Raw genomic sequence first — 23,239 nt, forward strand, 5'->3', positions numbered from 1 at the left:
TACTAGTCATGTGATCCTGGGCTTATCACTTAATATCTGCAAGCCTCAGATTCTTCCTCTATAAAGTAGGAATAATAATGATAATAATAATAATAATAATAATAACTACTTCATAAGACTGTTGTAAGGATCAAATAAGAAAACATATATGTAATGGATAGGGGAATGGAACCACCCACTATGTTTACTTGAAGCTAGAGAGTGAGAGAGATGGAATGGAGTAAGAAGGTGGAGAGGGGGGATAGACTGTTTCTCCCCTCTTTCCTTAGTAAAATCCAGACTAGTTGTCTTCAGAGTTACAGTCTATATTTCTTCAGAGACTGGGTTGAATGTAAAGTTCAAGACTGAACTGATTCTCCCTCCTTGAGGAGAAAGTCTAGTTCTCCTCCCCATGCTTCAGGTCTCTCTCCATGGATATTATGAGGCAGACATTTGATCTAAAGGAACAGTTATTTATCCTTAAGGAAAACACACAAGATAGGGTAAATAGGATTGTTGGGTAAAATAATGGGAAAGTCCCTAAGCGACTAACAATTGACCCCTTCCCCAAATCCTGAAGGGTCAAGCTGACTGCCTGATCTTTCTGGGTCAGTTGTGGAAGCTGTCCTGACTTCTATCTGTCCTAGATATAATATGAAGTTCAAAGGACCACTTTAGGGGATAGAGAGGAAATCTTCCTTGGGTGAATAGTTTTATGATAAAGTCCTATCCACTCCTATTATATTCCACTGGTTTCAGGGGGTCTGGATTCATTGAAGGATGATTAAGGCTCAGAGATTCTCTTTAGACCAACCTCTCTGAAAGAGTTCCCAAAGAGAAGTGAAATAACTGCTTTGAATCGACTCAGCTCTTCTGTTCTTTCCCAGAATTCTCTGTATTCCCTTGCTCCTCCACAGCTCGGGTTGCTTTTCTTGAATGCCGAGTTTGACTTCCTCTCTTACATATATAAAGTCTTTTGTAAACCTAAGAACTTTGCATATATATTATGTTATTTTTGTTATTGTGTAGTTATTGATTCATCAAAAATTGGTGTTAGTGTCACCTTCTCATGGTTGCCAGATCATCTCAAACCACTTTGGTAGTTTCCCCCCAAATTCCTTCACTAGTTTCAGAGTAAAGTAAAAATTAAAAAGACAAGAAAAATTAAAGTCATGGGAAAAAGTTTCATATCATCAGTATACATCAAAGATTTTTTTTCTTCTTTCCCCATTGAGCCTTACTCAAAATCCTCTGCCATATGTTCCCCATCTGATCCCTATGTTTTCTTATGCAAGATATTTATCTTCTAAATGTACAAAATCTACTTCACTTTCTTTTTAAAATGATGTTGCCTTTGACCATGCTTAACTCTTCTAGAGTCATATTCCAGCCCTGAGATTACATTCTATCAAGTCTCAGTGATACTTAAGAGTGTGAACCAGTATATCTCACTTGATGATCCTACCTATACTCCTAGAGCTTTTAATACTTTGTCTGGGATTTGATCCCTAATTTTATTTTTTTCTAGAGGTATAATTTTCCTTCTCATTCATCATCATACACTTTGGGTTTTATGATCATCAGGGACTATCTAGCCTAGCATATGCCAGATATAGAGCATGGGAAGATAATATCTTGCTAATTATATTTCTATGATTTTGACAAATACCATGTTGGTACTACCCAGTAGGTCATCACTAACTGCCCATATGTCTCTTTTACTTTCCCACAAATAAGGAGCTATTTCTCCCCTAATTGGGTTAATTTCACCCTCTGAGAAGAGTTTGTTATCCCTCATATATGGATTCAAGAAAAATTCAGTTCTAATCTTCCCTTAGATATTTACTATTTACTACCACTCTTTATGTGAATCTGGACAAGTCATTTAAGTCTCATTTTTCTTAGCTGTTAAATGGAGATAATAATAGCACCTACTTCACAGAGCTGTTAAGAAGATCAAATAATATAACAAACACATTCAGTGGCCTTGAAATCCTGAAAATGCTGTTGTTAGCTATTATTATTGTCATTGTTATTCCACAGTCCATTAGTCAGAAACAAGATTTCCTTAAGAATAAAAACAACAGGTCTCAATGAAGATATAATCAATGGTTTGAAATGTTTAAAGAATTGTTATATGCCTTGGAAGTAGTAGTATTAGATGTGTTATGCTTATGTACAGAGGATATAGGTAGGACCAGTAGATGAAAGTTTTGACTCAGAGGAGTTTTAGACTCAAAATAAGAGAGAATTTCTTAACAATTAAAGGAGTATGGAAAAGAAATGAACTTCCTCATAAAGTCAGCAGGTATCCATCACTGGAGAGATTACAGCTCAAGTTGGATAACTTGTCTAAGGTATTGTAGGACAGATTCTTCTTTCATTTGGTTTAGCTAGATGACTTCTGGAGCTACTTCAGTTTGTTCTAGGCAGTTTGGAAAAAAAGTTTATTCCAAAGCCTATAGATTCCTTGTCATCAGAAAATGACGTTTCTATAGATATGACACTAGCCATGGTTTTCTTAAAGTGTTTGACTTTTAACAGAATGATGGGCATATGCAACACTAAAAAATGTGTTTTGATATGGTAATTAGATCAAAATATGTAATACATAATGGCTTCATGATGGATCAGCTGTCTCAATGAATCTCTTTTATAACATTTCATATTCTAAATAATAACATATTGATATTTGTCCCTGAGTTATATAGTACTCTACAAAAGTTCCTTAAAACAATCCTGTGAGGTAAGCAGTGTAAACATGATTATTGCCTTTTCTACAGATGAGAAAACTGAGCTGTAGTGTGGTTTGGAGAATTGTTTGCTTAAAGTCAGATAACTAGTGAGTTGTAGATCCAAGAATCTACTCCCTTCTTCTGACTCCAGACTCAGCACTCTTTCCATGGTCTTTTAGAGGAATCAGTCAGTGACTAATACACATACTATAGTCTATTGAGGGTTAGTTTTTAAGTGATGGTACCTGAGTTCAGACCCTGCATATGACACTTACTAGCTATGTGACTCTGGGTAATTCGCTTGATCTTTCTGTACATCAGTTTCCTCATCTGCAAAAATGATCAACATTATGGCATTGGGGTGAGGCTCAATGAGAATTAGGTGGACAAAGGGCTTTGCAAACCTTAAAGCACTATAAATGTCAGTTATTATCATTAAAGACGGTGAACATATTACCAGACTCTAACCTTGTTTCCCCAGGGTGAGCCCTATAATTATCTAGGAAGAGAATAGCTGCTCCATGTCTGACATCCCTCTAGCATGTCATAGAATGCACCTTTTCAGGCAGCTAAAGCAGAGATAAACACTTGCTTAGCCTCTCCTCTCCCCTCAGGCTGCAAGCAGAGCTTTTCTATCTGTTGTCTCTTTACTTCTGGTTTTCTTCTCTCCTTTCAACAGGTTTTCTTATTGTTGTTGGCATTGTGGCTTCTAATTGCCACCACCTGTACCTGGCTGTTGCTGATCTTCAGGGCTGTTTTCTTTCCTCTTCTCCATGCTTTTCTTTCTTTTTGTCTCCTCTGTCTCCTATCACTTCTCTGGTGCATTCTTCCCTTTGTCCAGAAAAGCTGGCTTTTTATGGACAATGTCAAGAATTCAAAATTGCTGAGTTCTCACTGAATGCTTTTTCACTGTCAAATATTTTGTTTCTATAAGCTTCTCAGCCCCACCAACTTTAAAAACTAGACTCTTCTGGAAAAACCTAAATTTTCCAAATGGCAGGTGGCTAGGTAATTGAGAACTTTTCACTCCTCAGTTGCCATGCTTCCTTTTTAGGATAACTTAAGCCACTTTTAATTATTATGAGGCATATTTAAAACTATAAATCACCACTGAGAATTTGATGTAAAAGTAATAAAGCAAATATTTTAAATTTTAAAAAGTGTAGTTCCTTCTACATGATTAAGAAAAGCAAATTGGATGAAGTTTTCATATTTGAAGAAAAGTGATTGCATTTGTGCATTTTATAAATTCAACAGAGAACAGAAGTATGACACCAGTTGTCTACTTATATTCTAACTCAGAGAAACACAATGTTAACAGAGTGCCCTCCTGCCCGTACTGATCCCTAAGGGAATGAGAACATATTGAGAGGTCCTTTCAAAGCAATAGTCCAAATAATAAACCAATAGTTTTGAAGACTTTTTAGGACAATCTTTTCTCTTGAGCTTTCCATATGAGCTTGGACAGAATCCAGTGAACAATTCAGATATGAATCTTGGCATCATATCCAAAGCAAACGTGCAAGCAATTTGAGGTTTGTGCATTAGAAGCTGTTACTACTTTCCCATGTCAATTTATAGTGAGAGGCATTTTAAATTTATAATGAAGCTCTATTCTGCCCTTTGTTACCAGGAGGTTACCAGTAAAATTCACAAGAGAAAAGCATCACCATGGTCCTGGATTTCTCCAGGGACTACAACAGAGAAAGAACAAGGTTTAATTTGCTATGCAATGGCTGGAAGTCAGTCAGACTAACCCCATATAAACAATCAGGTATTTGCCCAGTGACCTATGGAGGTAATCTGCAATTTTCTGGGTTGGGAGTAGAAATTGACTTCAATTCTTAAAAACAATCTGTCTAGTGGCTTGAGTGTCTTACTTTATGAAGTCCATTCAAGCTCAAGGGTGATCCAGGTTGAGAATCACAAAGGAGAGCAGACCTTATCAGAGAGATATGCTTATATAAATGAACTAACTAAACATGGACACATTTTTTAGATAAATATGCAAATCGACACTGCTGAGGGGATATTGGCATGATATTTTGTTAATATTTACCATCTAGATATGATTACTTAGAATGAATTTTCTATGTAATTTATAAATCTTAAGCTCAGCTTATTCCTTAGATTATTTCTAGCATCTAGCCTTCCATATTAAAATCCATCAAGAATGAAAGCATACACTGACATAATTTGTTATTGAGTTCTTTATAGAAATTCTCTCTCAATTTCTGCATTAGATATTATTGTGTAACCTGTATTTGTTTTCATAGAAATCTTTTTGCAAGCATTCATCATGAATTTTTCAATGAGGTGACCAAATATCTCAAATTGAGATATCATCTTATCTTAAAGTGACATATATTATTGCCTTTAGACACACAAATCCACCAACTATTTTGTTTCTCTAAGGAGAACAAACTAGCTTTCTTTTCATTTAAATACAACTTCTATAGTTATGTGTATTTATATTTTCTATAGTAATGTATAGTTATACTCAACCTCTAAACTGTGATTCTTAGCACTTCTGTCCCCTTTTCTGCCACTCAACCACTGTCATGGAAACAGAAGAGGGTCATAGTGGACAAAGGACCATTTTGTGTTTTTCTTTATTTCATAGTTTTAAAATAGCCAAAGAATTCATCATTAACTATACAGGTTACTGATACTGGGCCCCTAATAAATAACTAGTCTGGTCTTTGTAAAGCAAACATTTCTTTTTTCAGGTGCCCACTTAAAATCTTCCCAACATATATAACTTTTTTTTTTCTACTGGTAAAGCTTATGAGAATACAAGGTCACTTCCATGACATTGATGTAGGACAAGTGTCTAATGGTTCATTCAAGAAATATTAAATGCAATGTACAAGAGAGTGTGCTAAGTGTTTAATATGCAAAAAAGTAATATAAAGGACAATTCCTTTCCCTGAGTATGCAGTCTATCAAAACAGATAGGAAGCTTGAAAAGTGTAAAAGAGAAGTCAGAACAAATTAATATGAAAGATTTGAACTCTCACTTCTAGTTAAAGGCTTTGCTGAGGAGATGACATTGGAAATGGGTTTGGGAATTTCTGGAATTCCAGGGTGTAATTTCAAATGGAGATAACATGAGTAAAGAAACAAATACAGGAGCAGGTAGGATAATGCAAAGAAAATAGCAAGTAACAAGGCCAATTGGGCTGGAACATAGAGTATGCAGAGAAGAGAGTTTAAAACAGGACTGAAAAAAGTTGTTTGGAGCCATATTGTGTCAAGTCTTGAATACAAGCTTAAGAGTTGGCATTTTAATTGTTAGGTAAGAAAGGGGTTAGAAAAATATTTTAAGTAGAGAAATGATGCAATCAGAGATACACTTTAGGAGATAGCAACATTGTGAAGGTTAGAATATAGCAGCAACAAGTTAAAGGCAGTGTGACTAGGTAAAAAATTCCAGGAGAGAGGTGATAAGGGTCTGTTTGATTAAAAATTAGGGGTTACAAACAAAAGCAATGCAACCAAGATTAAAAGGCAAACAATGAACTGGGGGGAAAATCTTTATAGCAAGTATCTCTGACAAAGGCTTCATCTCTCAAATATATAGAGATCTAAGTAAAATTCATAAGAATGCAAAGCATTTCCCAATTGACAAATATTTGGTCAGGGATGTGAAAGACAATTCTCAGATGAATAAATCAAAACTACCTAACTGCCTTTAGTATATTAAAAATACTCCAAATAATTATTGATTAGAGAAATTCAATCAAAACAACTCTGTAGTACCATCTCACACCCATCAGACTGGCTCATATGAAAAAATATGCCATAAAAGGAAAATGATAAATGCTGGAAGGAATATGGAAAAATATACTACTGAAGGAGCAGTGAACTAATAGAACCATATAGAGCAATCTGGAACCATGCCCAAAGAGCCAACATATATGATTATTCTTTAACCTGGCAAAACCAGTAGTAGGTCTTTATCCCAAAGTGATTAAAGATAGGGCAAAAGAAGCTACCTGTACAAAAATATTAATAGCAGCTCTTTTGTGATGACAAAGAACTAGAAACTGAAGGGATGTCCATTAATTGGGGTTGAGCAAGTAGTATATTCTTATAGTGGAATATTATTGTGACATAATAAATGACAAACAAGATGATTAAAAAAACCTGGAGAGACATATGAAATGATTCAAAGTGAAGTGAGCAGAACCGAGAGAATGTTATACAGAGCATCAGCAATAATATATGATGATCAGTTATGAATGACTTAACTATTTTCAACAAAATATGGATCCAGGACAACTCCAAGAGGCTTATGACAAGAAAAGAAAAAAAGAATATCCATTGCCATAGAAGGAACAGAGACTGATTGCAAAATAAAAAAATACCATCCTTCAATTTTTCTCTAATGTAAGCAATATGGGTCTTCTTTCACGATGTGGCAAAAATGGAAATATATATTATATGATAATATATGTACAACCTATGTCATATTATTTGCATTCTTGGGTAGTGGGGAAGAGTTGGAAAGAAAGAGAACATGGATTGCAAAATATTGGAAAATGGACATTAAGCAATTGTACATGTAATCTAGAAAAAAAGAATTTTTAAAAAAGGAAAATTAGGGGATAGATATGAAAGCTATTTTAGAGATTATATCATTATATCTTGGCAATTTATGAATATGAAGAATGAAGGAAGGAGAAAAACGTCATGCCAAGGTTTTGAGAAGGGGTAGGACAGAGATTGGTAGTCCTATTAACAGATGTTGGGGAATTAAGGTCCTCATGCTTTGAGAGAAGTGCTTGTTCCTTTGTTTTCTTTATATTGGGCCTGGAATGATTGTTTCAATAATTCAGATTCATTTAATTCCTCTTTCCCTGGTATTAGCATTCTCTCCATCACAAGCCTTTGACCTGGCTTTCAAATACTATATTTGGTCTTTAAAATAGGACGCATCTAGGCAAAATTAAATTGATGTTCCAAGAAGCACTTACTTGAACATGTTTTTAATAGCCTGGGGAGAGGTCTCAATAGCAAATGTTGTTTTCCTAAAAAACATTTCCAAACAGAAAATTTGTTTGAATCATCAGAGGAAAACATTCCTTCTCTCTTAGGCCAGCTGAGTATCATGTAATAATGCCTTTGTATCTGTTTCAAAAGGGTGGCTGACATTGACACCCCCCTCATCAAATTTTTCAATTTGTGAGAAACTCTCAAAAGAATGCTCATTGTTTTCAGGATGGGCCTTGTGTATCTGTCTTCAAAAACTCTTTGCATGTGGTGAAGCTTCAGCTGATTTTCAGGGATATTTGTTTGGCAGCTAAAGATGAGTCTCTCTTTTAGTCCACTAATTCAATGAACTTCTCCAAAGAAATAGTGTTCCCAACATTTTATATCCCCTCCCAAGTCGATTGGCGTGAAACATTTGTTTTCTTTTTGCACCAAGCCTCTGGGATATAGTTGGCAACTTGTAGTAATAAGCAGAATAAGTCTATTTTTTTAATACTTCATGAAGAATGAATCCTGTTTTAACAATAAATAACAAATTAGTAGTAGCAACATGTTACCCTTTAATTGTCAGTAGACTGATCACGCATTATCATCAAGTCCAATTGCTATTTTTTGGATATTATTTTTAAGGTTGTCTCCAGGGGCTCAGTGGTAAATTTTTAATTTGTTCTCCATAAAAAAGAAAAAAAAAACTATGCATGAATATATATGTATACACACATACATAAGTATGTCAGGCATTAAATGTAGTTTAATCTGTATTAACATTTTCCCCTTCATTTTCTTAAGCCTAATAGTCAACATAACAATAAATTGAACTTTGATTTCTACCATTTGCAAGTTCTGAGTTGTAAAACGCTCACATTGAAAATTTAACGATCATCTATCCTGAGCCAGCTCCAGCACACCTCTTGGGAAACCTTCATTGTCAGAAAAATCATATTAATTGCTATTTGTTTTTCTTGCAAATAAATATGTTCTCAGCTATACTGCTTTCTCTATAAATAGACAATGGAATTACATATTCTGGAGCATTTAATTATGTGTCATTCCTGGGAACTGAGGATCAAAAAACATGTATATAATTCAATGAACTTCAGAAGGATATTATTTTCTTTTGTACAAGGAAAAAATATAACTAAAAGACGGATGGTTCATAGGTCTAATCAGGGAGAAGTAGTTTCACTGAACTAACAACAGTAAAACGTAAAATTGTATAGAGGTTAAAAATTACAGGGTGGCTTTTTTTTTTTTTTAGATAAGGATGCTTATATTACCAGTTGGAAAATACAAATGTCAAGTATTTGAGAAAACTTATATGCTGATGAAACCAATAAGACACATTGATATTTTAATATTATAAAATGGGTATCATAATTTTTTACTCAGGTTTGTGCTCTTCTAAATTGTCATCATCCAAAAAATTCTTTTAAATTTCCCTCTTCCTCACCTCTTCCACTTGGAAATATATGGTTTAGGCTAGTTTTTTCATTTGTTTACATTTATGTGGTTGAGGGATTTTTTCTTTTGTTTTTACATTTTTGTTATTTTTTTCCCTTAAGGATTCAGTGGCTATTTCAAAAACCACTGTGAAAAGTTTAGGGCTAACACATGCTGAAAAGAAGCAATTAAGTCAAAAGAAAGTGAAGCAAATGACCCAAATTATTATCTCATCAAAATTCCTGAAACTTTAAAAATATATATGTTTCATGATTTAAATCTGCCCTGGATCATCTCAATGCCATAATCAACATCTAGTTTTCTCCCCCAAGTGATTTGTATTGACCTTGTCAGCATTTTACAGGTTACATATTTAATATGGATGTTTAAATTGCCTCAGTCTGGAGTACTTTTTAAATTTTTTTAATAAAAAGTATTCATTCTTTGACTTAAGATCTGAATAGCATGTTAGGTCAATTTTTATCTATTTCTACTTCAAAAAAAAGAACCGTAGCCATTGTAGTTAACATATGGAAAATATCAGTGAACATTAATATTTGAATTCTATGATTTCCCTTCAGACAGCCTCATGTTAGCAAATAATTTCTTCTCTGGTCATTTTTGCTAAACAGATATGACTTCAAAGAGAAAATTTTTTCATGATGATTGTTATTTTCTTTAATTATATCCTTTCAGATAATATTCAATAATAATAATTCAAATAATATTTAATTAATTCCTTCAGATAATAATTTAATCATATCCCTTCAGATCATATCAATATGCCAATTTAGGAGGCAGATACAGTGAATAGAGAACTGCCCTGAAATTAAGGAGCACTTGGGGTCAGGTTCTGCCTTTTCATGTATTGGCATTAAAGATCCCTTAATCTTGCAGTAGTCTGTTGACTTTCTAAGATTATAAGCTGAAGAAAACATGTCAACCTGCATTGTTAGAGGGAATTGGAAATTCTACAAATGAAATCTCAGTACTGGTCCCTAATAATCAGAATATAAAGTGTGTTTGATTATCTAGCATTAGTCATTCAATAACAATAAACCTTTATTAAGTGCCCACTACATGCCAGACAATATACTAAGCAATGGAGATACAAAGAAAGACAAAACTTTATACCTGCTCTCAGTCCAACAGGGGAGATTGTGCTTAGAGAATTATACTCAAAGAGGACATATACTAGTTATAACAAAATGGTTGACAGAGAAAAGACCCTAAAAATAAAAAGAAAGGGGAAATAGAATTGAGCTTTAAGGAAGTTAAGGAAGCCAGATGGTAGAGATTTTGTTGTTATTTTTGTTTTAATAAAAGTAGACTTTATTATAGCTACAACTGAGTCGCACAGCCCCAGGGACCAAACTGCAGCACCTTCCCACCTCTCCAGACCAGTCCTCCCTAGTAGGATTGTGGCATCTGAGACAAGAAAGATGAGCATTCCAGGTTTGGGGGACAATCAGGGAAAATGAACTTTCTTATTCAAGGAATAGCAAGTGGACCATTGTCACTGGATGGAAGAGTACATAGAAGGGAATAAGATAGAAGAAAACTGGAAGGGTAGGAGGGGACTAGATGATAAAGGGCTTGAAGAGCCAATGAGAGAATTTTTTAATTTGATCATGGAGGTGCTAGGGAGCCACTGTAAATTACTGATAGTAGGTTGATATGGTAAGATCTGCATTTTAGGGAGAACTTATTGTTAGCTAAAAGGAGTTTGGACTGGAGTGAGGAAAGAATATAGTCAGGAGGACACATAGTGTAGGTTTGAGGTGATGAGGGTCTGTATCAGGATAGTGGCTGTGTCAGAGGAAAGATAGGGTCATATAGGAGAAATGTTAATAAGTCAAAATCAGTATATATATAGAAATGCTGATGACTTATGCGAGTTTATTTTGGATCCTGAAACTTTGCTAAAGTTATTGATTATTTCCACTAGCTTTTTAGTTGATTCTCTAGGAATCTTTAAGTAGACCATCATATCATCTGCAAAGAGTGATTGCTTGGTCTCCTCATTGCCTATTTTAATACCTTCAATTTCTTTTTCTTCTCTAATTGCTACTGCTAGTGTTTCTAGTACATTGTTAAATAATAGAGGTGATAATGGGCATCCTTGTTTCACTCCTGATCTTATTGGGAAGGCTTCTAATTTATTCCTATTGCAGATGATGCTTACTGATGGTTTTAGATATACACTGTTTATTATTTTTAGGAAAGACCCTGCTATTCCATTACTTACCTTTTTGCTTCCACCTGAATATATAAGATACCCTGGATATGGACAGGGAGAACCTTTCTTTACCTCCTTTGTGATTTGGAATCTTATACCAAGTTTATAGCCACTGCTCACCACAGAATTATTTGACATTAGTTCTTTTTTGTATGGCACTGAGTGGTACCTGACAAATGTTCCTATTGTACATGCGAAGAACAAGAGTAATGGGATCCCTAAAGAGAGGTTCCCAAGACCAGTGAATAAGTTTCATAGCATCCCAAATGAGCATGCTCAAAATCTTTGGCTTTTCTCTTTTTTACCTTTGCCTGTCACTGAAGGAGTCTAGAGCATAGACTGAGCTCCCAGTATGCTGCAGAGCAGTCAGTACTTTAGGGGATAAATATTAAAAAATGATGCTGTTAAAAGTTTAAGCAAGTTAAATGATGGATTTCAATGGTAATTGATTTCTTCTTGTTCATATATTTCAAAATTAGAAGTAAAATGTTTTGATATAATCTTGAATATTCAACTTCTTTGGGTTCTCAACTTATAAAATTCTCCCATGTAGTTTCCCTATTTCATCAAATCATAGGTGCATAGATCAAGTACCTAGATCTAAGGAACTTAGAAGTTATCTATTCTACTTTGTCAGTGAGGAAGCTGAGGTCCACAAAGACCAAATGACTTGCAGAGATGGGTTGGTTCATGCCTCAGCTAGACCTCTTTCCATTGAATCATGCTATCTCTTAAATTCATTTGTAATTAAGACATCAAAAATGTAGTGTCTATTGGGTTACCTTTGAAGATATATATATATATATATATATATATATATATATATATATAATATGTTCAAGATCTCCTGACAATAGTGTATTTGTTGTTCAGTCATTTTCAGTCAGTCATGTCTGAAGCTTTGTGATCCCATTTGGGATTTTCTTGGCAGAGATACTGGAATGATTTATCATTTCCTTCTTCAGCTCATTTTATAGATGAGGATCTGAAGTAAACAGGGTTAAGTGACTTGTCTAGGATCGTACAGCTTGTAAATGCTTGAGACCAGATTACTGATGCAGAGATCCACTGTGCTATCTAGCTGCCTCTGACAATAGGACTCTCTCCAAAACATCACTGGGCAATAGCACTGAACTCATTGTGCAGCAGACTGATCAGCATCAAAATAAATATGCCACTACTTACAGGGATACCAATATTCATATTCCTCCATTTGCTTGTTTTCCATTAGTTGCATCTTAGGATGGAGTTCAATGTACAACCATTTCTTACCTTATTTATTAATTATGTGATCACCATCTCTTTGTCTATGACTAATTTATTTTTATTTTTTTTTGAACAGACTATTTTAAATACCAAGATTGCACTCTTCTTTGTATTACCAAACTTGTCTCTGATACATATGTTACACTGCTATGAGGTGACTTGTGGGTAGAAGTTGCAAACCAATTTTAGCATCAGACACAAAATGAAATAATGTATTTCCTTGCACAATAAAAGTGATTTTGTTTTATCAATCAGTCTCAGATTAAAAAAAAGTTAAATTGATTTTCTATCTAAAGTTTTAGTTAATTCCAATAAATCCACAATTAAATTAAGCATCTATTATTATGCTAAGTTCTGGGGATATAAAGACAAGAATGAAATAGTCTGTGTCCTTGATAAGCTTACATTCTATTAGAAGAGATGTGCATATGGGGCAGGTGGTTAACAGAGTGGATAGGATGCCAGGTTTGGAATCAAGGGGACCTAGGTTCAAATCCTGGAGATTTCCACCAAGATAAAATATAAAATCATTAATTTTGCCATTTAAAGCATACTTTGGATGTTTCCAACATTTCCAGGTTTCTTATATTTTATCCCCCTTTCATGGACTCTGTTATCCAGTGACACTGGACTCCTTGCTATTCCTCTCAGAAGTCACTCCATTTCATGAACCTATGCCTTTTCACTGGATTTTTCACAGTGGAGTTCCCATTCCTGGAATGCTTTCCCTTCCCACTTCTGCCTCCTGACTTTTTTTCTTAAAAAAAAAAACCCAAAAAGAAAACCTTACCTTCAGTCTTAGAATCAATACTGTGTATTGGTTCCAAGGCAGAAGAGTGGTAAGGGCTAATCATTGAGAACTGAATGATTTTTCAAGGGTTATACAGTAAGGAAGTGTCTGAGGTCACTTTTGAACCCAGGACCTTCCATTTCTAGGTCTGGATCTCAAACTACTGAATCACCAATTGCCCTTATCCTGGATTTTTTTCAAGTCTCAAATAAAACCCCACCTTCTATGAGACTTTTCCAGTTCTCCTTAATGTTAATGTCTTTCCTCTGTGATTTTCGCCAATTTTCCTGTTTCCATAATTATTTTCCAAGGTGTCTCCATTATAAACTCCCTGAGAACAAGGACTGTTTTTGTATTTATATTCATCTTAGCACTGTGCTTGGCATACAGTAATTACTATACTTGTTGACTTGACTAATATAATTTATTGACAATGACATCATCAAAACTGTCCTCTGGGAATATCACCTTAGCTTCTTGGTGGGTGTGTCAGGGGTTAGAGGATGGACTATAGGGGGAGAGACTAGAGAGAGGGAGACCAAGGTGATGGTGATGATGATTGAATGCAAGTTAATGAAGATAAGATTACATGAGTAGAGAGAAAGGATAAAATGAAATAGCTGTGGATTTGGCAACTGAATGGCTATACGTGGTGATTGAAGGTAAGGATTCAAAGATAGTGCTTACAGTAGACATGAGGTAGTGTTGATTTGTGAGAATAATCGCCTCAAATTGTCAGCCAACCCTAAATGAATAAAAATGACATGGAGGAGCTGTGGCCCATAAATGCTTATGCAAAAAAAAATGTTCTGTATTTATCAGTCAATGAACCAGTATTTTTTAACAGCCTTCTGAGTCACAGAGTGCTAACAATGGGGCAAAGAAAGTAAAAACAAAAATGAAACAGTTCCTGAACTCAAGGAGATTATATTATACTTCATCAGTTATGGGCAAAAAACCAATAACAAGGCAGAACCATTTCAGTTCTATGTTGCTGAAGCCAGACTTCATTTTGGCTTTTCTCTTTTCATTTTGGCAATTGCGGTTCAGAATTGGAGAACTAATTTGTGATTTTGATGTAGAATATCCCCATGAGTTCTCTGCTTAGCTCTCATTCAGAAGACCATGGAGAAGCAGAGTTCTTTGGGATTTTAACCTGCAACATTAAGTTTGACTTAGATTCCTCCATTCTGCTGGCAACATTTGTCCCCTGGCATTCAAAAAAGAAAAAGTGTTGCAGTTAGGGGAAAATACATAGATATAGATAGTTTTAGAACAAAGAATGGCAAATGTCCTAGAGTGGATAAACTTAAGTAGTGTTCATAAATAATAATTTGGGAATATAGTTCTAAAATTTTAAAATCATATTTTCAAAGTCACAAGCAGCTAATTTTTTATAAACTGAATCAATATAGTGACAAAAATTAAGTTAATATATTATAGTAGAAATTGAATTTAACTCATTTTTATTCACTTGGTGAGTTTCCTAACCTTCCAGAAAAGTGGTAAGTACTGTAGAAGATCTTGGAAGGAGACAGAAGACATTAATGTTAGCAGATACAGCAGTTTAAAATGCCCAAAAGATGGATAAAAGGAACATTTAAAGTGTTCTATTTAAAAATATGGCCAAAAATTGCATTAGCACTTTGTTAAGGATGAATTTCCATGGAGTTATGGACTACATTAATTATTTTGTTAGAGGCAAGATTATGGGTAAACATGGTATAAACATCTTTATTTTAGAGCATTGGAGAAATATTTTAGTACTGTGGAACTTCTAAAAAAAGGTGTATATATGTATATACATATGTACACGCTTATATACATACAAATGTATATATCCTTCGAAAAGTATTTAATAACAGGACTTCTATAATTTGTATCATGGGAAAACATGAACCCAGGATACTACATATAATTATATGGTAGTATGAATCAAATCAAATTCGTTAAGAACTTTCTAAAATGACAGGAATATATTAACAATATAAATGGATGGAAAAATGAGACAGACAATGCTATATAATAAAGAATACTTTCCTTTTCCGTTTTGCTTTGTATTAAATAGCTCATAGCACTATGAATAACAGTGAGATTCCTATGGAAACAACCCATTGTATCAGAGGTCAAGGAGAAGGTTATCGAGGTACTGTGAACACAATATGGAATGGAATTCCATGCCAGCGCTGGGACTCTCAGTATCCCCATCAGCATGACATAACTCCTGAGAACTTCAAATGCAAGTAAGTACAGTTTGATGAAAAATATTATGGGTCATGATAGTTTGTCCTTTGAACAGGAAGAGACAAGGTGGTCGACTCTAATATTTGGGTCATAAACCTTTTTATTTGTTCCCTGGTGCACATTTTGAAAATAATTAAAGGGTGCCAAAATTCTGGATTTTAAGTGTTTTCTTAAGTTTGTAAATTGATTTTGGAGGAGGGTGTTTTTTGTTTTTCCTTCAAAAGGGAACACAGCTCTCTTTTTTCAGATATAATTTTGTAGCATGGGAAGCATTTTCCTTTGAGAACTATGCTAAAAATTAAATATATACAAATACTTAAATATATTTCCCGAATAAATTTCCCAGAGTAAATCCAAGCAAGTCACTTTAAGCAGGACACTAAAGCTATTGTCTGAATGATTTAAGCCAAAGAAAGCTATTATTACTATGAAAAATATTAATTGAAATTAGATACTCCTGTATTTCACTTGTTACATGTTACTAATACTGTCTTCTCTCTTTGACTTCATTGTAATTGAAATTTAATTAAGGATACTTTGATTTATTCCTTAAGTGTTTTGGACACATTTTAAATTCTAATATTTCAAGAAATAGATTAAGCTAAAATTGGCAGGTTTAAGTAGTAGAGATGTTACAAATAATTTAGTCAATAGGCTATTTAAAAAAATAGTTTGCCTGTATATACTGTGGAACTCCTGTTAGGCTTATTACATTATTATTATTAAATTGTTAATGGCCATTGCCCGTCTCCCAATCTTTCCCCTACTCTATATCTATGTAACAAATCATTCATTATAACCAATCAAGATGACCCAAAATTAAAAGCTAAAATCAAAATGAGAAGATGCAAAGATATTCATAAAAAGAGAAAAAATTAAAGTTATGCCAGATTAATGGTAGATTATGACGTATATTTAAAAGATTACTATATAGTTAAACATTTAACTGACTTTTCTTTCAGAGAAAATAGAATGAGCATATGAATTGAATCCATATATTTCATACCCACGTAAATTATCAAGACTTACGTAGTAATTGGTGTCTAAGAAATTCAAGTCACATTCTTTTCCTTTGAACTATTATTTCATAAAGAATTTAGCTGTTAAATTACTAAGTGCAAACAAAAATATTAAAATAAAGAATGAAAGCCACATTGTCTAGCCTAAGATTTTGCCATGGAGTATATTCATGAGTTCATCTGGTAGTAGTGTGTTGGCCTGGTACAATGTGGCACATTGGTAAATTTCTTGTTACTTTTGAAATACTTGACATCAAATTTCAGTGCCATTAAAATGCTCTTTCTTCCAGATGCTGAATCTTTTCTTTAAATGAGAACTTTGCCAAGGTGTATTATTTAATGACACTGCTTGTGATGAAACAGTATCAATCACATAATTACCTCTTCCCTTTATTCCCACTTCATTAGCAGCCATAAACAATTCATGTTTCAATAGAGAGGAAAAAATTCAGGAAAAAAATATTAGGGTGAGTCTAGTTTTCCTTTCTACCTAAATTCCAATTAATGAGGTGTTTCCAGATTTAGACACTCACCTCAGACACTACAAAATTTGGCACTGGCAAATACGTAGGGTTACTATACACCCAATGCTTTCATTTAGTTATTTTGGGTCAAATTAAAAAAAAAAAACAAAGCTTACTTCACTGTAAACCAAGCACATTTTATGTGAAATTTAATATATACATTCGTGTTCACACATAATTTGTCAAAATGTAAGTATTTGGTGTCACAGAGAAAAAGACTTTTACTCTTATTAATTTTTTCTTAATAATTGGCTTTTTCATAAGATCTAGAACAGCCAAAGGTTTGAATTTGGTCTCAAATTATGAACACATGCCATTCAATGAGTTTGAAACTTTGGCAATCAATTTTCTTATATCCTTAAATGAAACAGTCTGTGCTTGGACGTAAGGCAGTCAGAGAAATGAAATGAGAGATATAGTAGGAGTGACTGCCAACCTGAAACTGGGTTGATGATATGGTAGCTTCACTGTTGTATATTATAGGCAGTTAGTTCCACATTCTTTCCTTTAAACTATTCTTGATTTTAGGTTGGCCTCTTAGGTGTAAATAAGTTATTATATTTACATAAAGCCCCTTAAATTTTCAAAAATCTTATTTTGTAATAAACTTTGAAGTGCTTCTAAATTATTTTATATTGTAATAAAAGATGAATCTTTACAATTAAATTTATGATTTATGATAGGTAAGAACACAAAGAAACAGGAAAAATATTCAAAAGTATAATTTTTCACAACAATAATTGGGGGGCAGCTGGGTGGCTCAGTGGATTGAGAGTCGGGCCTAGAGACAGGAGGTCCTGGGTTCAAATCTTGCCTCAGACACTTCCTAGCTGTGTGACTCTGGGCAAGTCACTTAACCCCCATTGCCTAGCCCTTAAGACAGAAGGTCAGGGTTTTATAAAAAACAAACAAACAAACAAAAAACACAACAACATTTGGTTGATGAGCATTTAATTACAAATTTGAAAATATTTTAAAAAGTTATCTAAAATGATATTAAACCTCAGGATTTTAGTACATGTTCTATACTTATGACAATATCTAGCTTCCTAGATAAATCACTGAGAAGATAAAGGAAATGGATACAACCAAATATATATTTTTTTAAGTAGTTGCCATGTGAGAGGTGACAGGAAGAGATGAGTTCTCTAAACTCTAAACATTCACAAAAATCATACTGGAGCCTGTACACAAATAAAAATTCCCTTTTGCTTTTAAGGTTCACTAGATGCTCCATTGATTCCACTGAGCTCTGAAACCCTCAGGTTCTCATAAATTATATCCAAAGTCACTTACAAGAGACAGAAAACAAATATTGTTCAATTTATGACAACTGGTACTCCATTGAGTTAATACAGAAGTATATGTATATGGGCGCGTGTGTAATGGAATATAGAGATGGTCATGAGTTCATCCCAGAATTGGATAAGCAGAAGAGAGTGATTTGGATTCCATTTTGGAAAATGTAGAGTGCTTTTAATGATGCCAAGCTCCTCTTTCCTATGGAAGCACATTGCTTAGTGGTAATAATAGGTATTAAGCATTTAAAAGAAAATCTTCTACCTCCAGTCACTGGTTGATTTGGTTATGGTTCTTTGTAGGAAAAAAATAACAACTATAAAGTATTTCACTTTTGTAGGGTTATTTTTTATTAAGTAGTTCTTTCTCTGAGCAGAAAGAAGAGACTGAGCCTCACAGGAGCCCCTTGCCCGACCTCCTCCCCTCAAAAAACCCCAACTGGAAGCCCCGCCCCTGAGAGGCAGAGCTACCCAGAAATCCACATCCTACCCAGAAATCCACATCCTGCTAAGACAGCAGGAGAGCAGGATGCTGGGTAATGTAGTCCGGGGACACAATTCCAGTTACACACCTTCAAACTCAAAAAGAACCAAAATGACATTACTATGTCAGGATGTACAATGTGTATGACTATGGCTTATGGCTGATCAGACCAATACAAACTGAAAAGGGCCTACCACTGGTCAGGCACAAATATCCCGTACAAGTGTGTGGGACAGATAATGCTAAGCACATCTCATAATGTGAAGTACTTTAATGTATATTATCTCATTTGATCCTCAAAACAACTCTGCGAAGCTAGTATGATGCACATTTTATTGGGGAAGAAACTGAGGCGGGGGAAGATAAGTAACCTGCTCGAGGTCAAAAAGCTAATATTTATCTTAGGCTATATAGGAACTCAGATCTTCCAGATTTTGGGCCTAAGGCTCTGTCTTTTATATGACCTAACTGACTCTAATCATTAATATTACATTATAAATGCTGAAAAGGACAGTGAAGGCCACCTAGTTCAAAGAATCCTTTTATTTCTATAAATAATAGAAAACTATAATCTCAGAAGAACCAAAATTGTAAGGGTCCCAAAGGATAATGAAATGATGTAGACACAAGCAGGCCTATGACCAATAATGGCTTTTATATGATATATATGATATAATTATGTCTTTGCAGATATGTATGATCAGAAAAAAATGGTAACTTTATCATGCAGTCAAAATATGGACCGTGCAAATGTTATATTGGCCTCTGTTAAATATTAAGAAAATATGGAAGTCATTCAGCCTATTGGTAGATCCTATACAAAGCTTTTATGGAGTGATAGTTTCAAGATTCTATTTTGTTTATAGATCCATCGAAGTTTAACTATAGGCAAGGCACTGAAAATAGAAATGAAACAAAAGACAGCATCTGCCCATAAAGAGCTTATAGTCTAATGGAAGATTAAAACATGCACACAAGTATAATGCAAATTAAACTCTGATAACTTTATAGGCAAAATTAAAAAAAGATGCATATGGATTTCAAAAAAGTAGAATCACTTCTGGTTGAAAGAATCAGAAAGATTTCAGAGAGGAGGAAACACATCAACTGGTCTTTAAAGGAAGGGAAAGCTCTCAAAATAGCTATGGAAGGAATCTTCTAGGTATGGGAGTTAAGTCTTTGAAAATGTACAAAAGTTGGAAGGAGAAAATTATGTAAGTTCTCTTATATATTCATAAATTTATTTGGTTATATTTAGGTTGCCATTTTTGAAACTTTCATAATAATCTCAAAAGTATCTACTAATTCAAGAATAGAAGAATTAATTTTGTTACTGGATGACAGCTGTAAAGGAAAAAAGTAAGATAGGAAAGAAAAGAAATTCAAGAAAGAAGTAACCTCCTTTATTTAGACAGAATATATTTGAGGGTCATTTGCTAAAGACATATTTCAGTGATTCATCACGGTATGAATTTTACCCTGAATTTCTATGGGCTATGCCAGTATAGCACATACTCTGGCAGGTTCTACAAAGATTTCAAATATGGATTCATTGATACTCCGTCTCTTTATTTTGGAGATTAGATCAGTCTAGCTAAGTTTGAAGATGCTCATTACATAAGGTTAGTGATCAGTTGGTGACTTTTTTAGGTCATAGCACCTTCACTAATGCATTAAAGGTTTATGATCTGCATCAGTGGATCCATATCAATACTGTGAATATTCTTTTGTCCATAACATTTAAAGCTCATTTAAAGATATTTTCTGTATTGACATACTTTGAAACTGTGCAGACTCCAAATTCTCTTCTCTTTTTATATGGTACTGTTCCTCAAGGCATATTTAAAGGCTTCATTGTGATCCTGGGCAAGTCACAACCCACAATTCCTAGTCCTCACAGCTTTTCTTCCATAGAACCAGTACAAGTCTATATATATCCACCATTAACTATAGCTTAATGTAGAATAATAAAAATGTATTTGAAACAAAATTGCACTCATCTTTAAAAATACCATAAAATGTCCTAGGTACAAATCTGGCCTCAGACACTTCCCAGCTGTGTGACCCTGGGCAAGTCACTTAACCCCCATTGCTTAGCCCTTACCACTCTACTGCCTTGGAACCAATACATAGTATTGATTCCAATATGGAAGGTAAGGGTTTAAAAAATACCATAAAGTGCCATTTATATATTATATAAAATTGAAAGTGAAAAACAGCTCAAGATATGAGAATGTATAGATAAAAGTATCAAATTAGTTAACTCTCTTCTTGCCATCTATATCTCTCCCTTATCATCCAAAAATGGTTACATGATACTTCTTCATCAACTATTGATGCTAATTATTATCTTAGAGATAAAGGAATCTTTAAATGTACAAGACTGTCTTATGTGTCTTATATAAGAATAAAGTCTTATGACTTTATTCATTGCTTTAATTTCATAAATTCTTTACACATTGGACATTATTCATCCATTATGTACATTCTGTATTTTCAGAAATATTATAGTATTGATTTCATGAGTATGAAACTTCCAATTTACATTAACATGATTATCTTTTCACAGAGATCTAAGAGAAAATTACTGTCGAAATCCAGATGGGGCTGAATCACCCTGGTGTTTTACAACAGATCCAAATATTCGGATTGGCTATTGTTCCCAGATTCCAAAGTGTGATGTTTCAAGTCAACAAGGTATAGAATCATGATATGTTTTGTGCCTAACTAAATTAGGGAAGAGCTAGTAAACTGAGGACAGGTATTTCAACATATTTAACTACACAAAAAAATATGGTTACATGTTTGTCTATATTTTATACCAGTCTGTCTCTACTTCTATTCCTATCATCTCTCTGTCTGTCTGTAGTTATCTGTCTATCTGCAGGATGGGATAGTGCATAGAACAGCTTAGAAGCCAGGAAGATTCTAGGTTCATTCTCCACACTGGTCATACGGTCCTAAGCAATTGCCTCAGTATTCTAGGCAACTCTAAGACTACAATTACAAAGAAGTCATCACTAGGTTTTGGAAGAAGGTTTCTTCCCTTCTTGGGACTTCCCTATACCAATAAATTTAGAGATACAGTCCTCAATCCTATCTACCTATAGTATATATTTTTGCATGGATAATCATATGTCTATTTCTGTCTACAGATAGCTTTATAGATAGATGGACAAATATGTGATGGTATAATCATCTCTAAATCCTCCTGGAGAGAACCAAGATTAGTTAATGGAATTTGCCTCAATGCTTTCTACTATTTCTGCATGAGACTTATATTTGTATTGGTTTGCTTTAGGGCATATGTCCAGTGTATTGAGGTCAATTTGACCAATATCTACCAAGCTTTTACTGTTCTCCAGGCACTGCGCTAGGCACTGGGAACACAAGGAGAAGAATGGCAGTCATTGCTTTTGCTAATTCTTCTTCTACCTGATCTCATCATTTTATGAGTGTCATTGCTTATTAGCAGCTGTAAGAGGAAGATTCGTGAATGGGAAAGCAGTTGGATCTCTAGTGGGTTTTATTGTTCTTGTACAGGAAGTTAAAAACAAATGTTAAAAGGAGGTTTGGTAACATCCATGTTTTCTACTTATTTGTGTTATTCATATAGATTGGTTTTGAAGTAGAGCTAGTAGAGGATAAAATTAGTATTATTCTGATACAAGCCCTGGATTAGTATTAGAACTATATTAGGGCGTATCTGCAGTGTATCCAATTCAATTTGATCAACTCTTATTAAGCCTTTACTTTTATCAAAGTACTGTACTAAGCCTTAGGAATATATATATATATAGATAATATATGCACATATTGTATATATGCATACAATAACAGTCACCACTTTCAGGGAGAATGACAATTTCAGAAGAATGAGATGGGCAGTGGGGGATATAATCTGCTACACATGAATCCATAAAGTATGTGTGATGAGGGAACATGCTTGGCGAGATCTGCTGAGGCAGAGCTCACTCTCACTTGGAGGAGAGGGAAGGCTTTGTGAATGAGTTGGGGGTGGAAGAAGAAATGGACTTCAACAGAGGGAATGCTGGGATGAGAAAAGGTGTCCCAGTTAGGCATGAAAGGTGATATGGACAAGGGCTCAGAACAGGAGGAGATGGAGAGCAGTCTTCTGGCTAGAATGCAAAATCCAGAAGGGAAATAAAAAGATAAAGTCTTTGAGCCAGCTGGGGGAGAACCAGAAGCAGGAGTATAGCTTAGTC

General features: G+C 34.3%; 1 protein-coding gene across 7 annotated transcripts in view; it reads left to right on the forward strand.

Annotated features, from left to right (window-relative positions):
• HGF (hepatocyte growth factor) overlaps positions 1–23,239 on the forward strand; it is a 99,828-nt gene that overhangs the window by 46,435 nt on the left and 30,154 nt on the right. For all 7 annotated transcript variants that reach the window (XM_056799488.1, XM_056799489.1, XM_007504020.3 and 4 more), the window contains 2 exons: positions 15,513–15,687; positions 21,583–21,710. In XM_056799488.1, coding sequence (XP_056655466.1) covers positions 15,513–15,687; positions 21,583–21,710 — 303 coding nt within the window. The remainder of the gene's footprint in view (positions 1–15,512; positions 15,688–21,582; positions 21,711–23,239) is intronic.

This window comes from Monodelphis domestica, chromosome 5, assembly GCF_027887165.1.
Source record: "Monodelphis domestica isolate mMonDom1 chromosome 5, mMonDom1.pri, whole genome shotgun sequence".
Taxonomy (NCBI): domain Eukaryota; kingdom Metazoa; phylum Chordata; class Mammalia; order Didelphimorphia; family Didelphidae; genus Monodelphis; species Monodelphis domestica.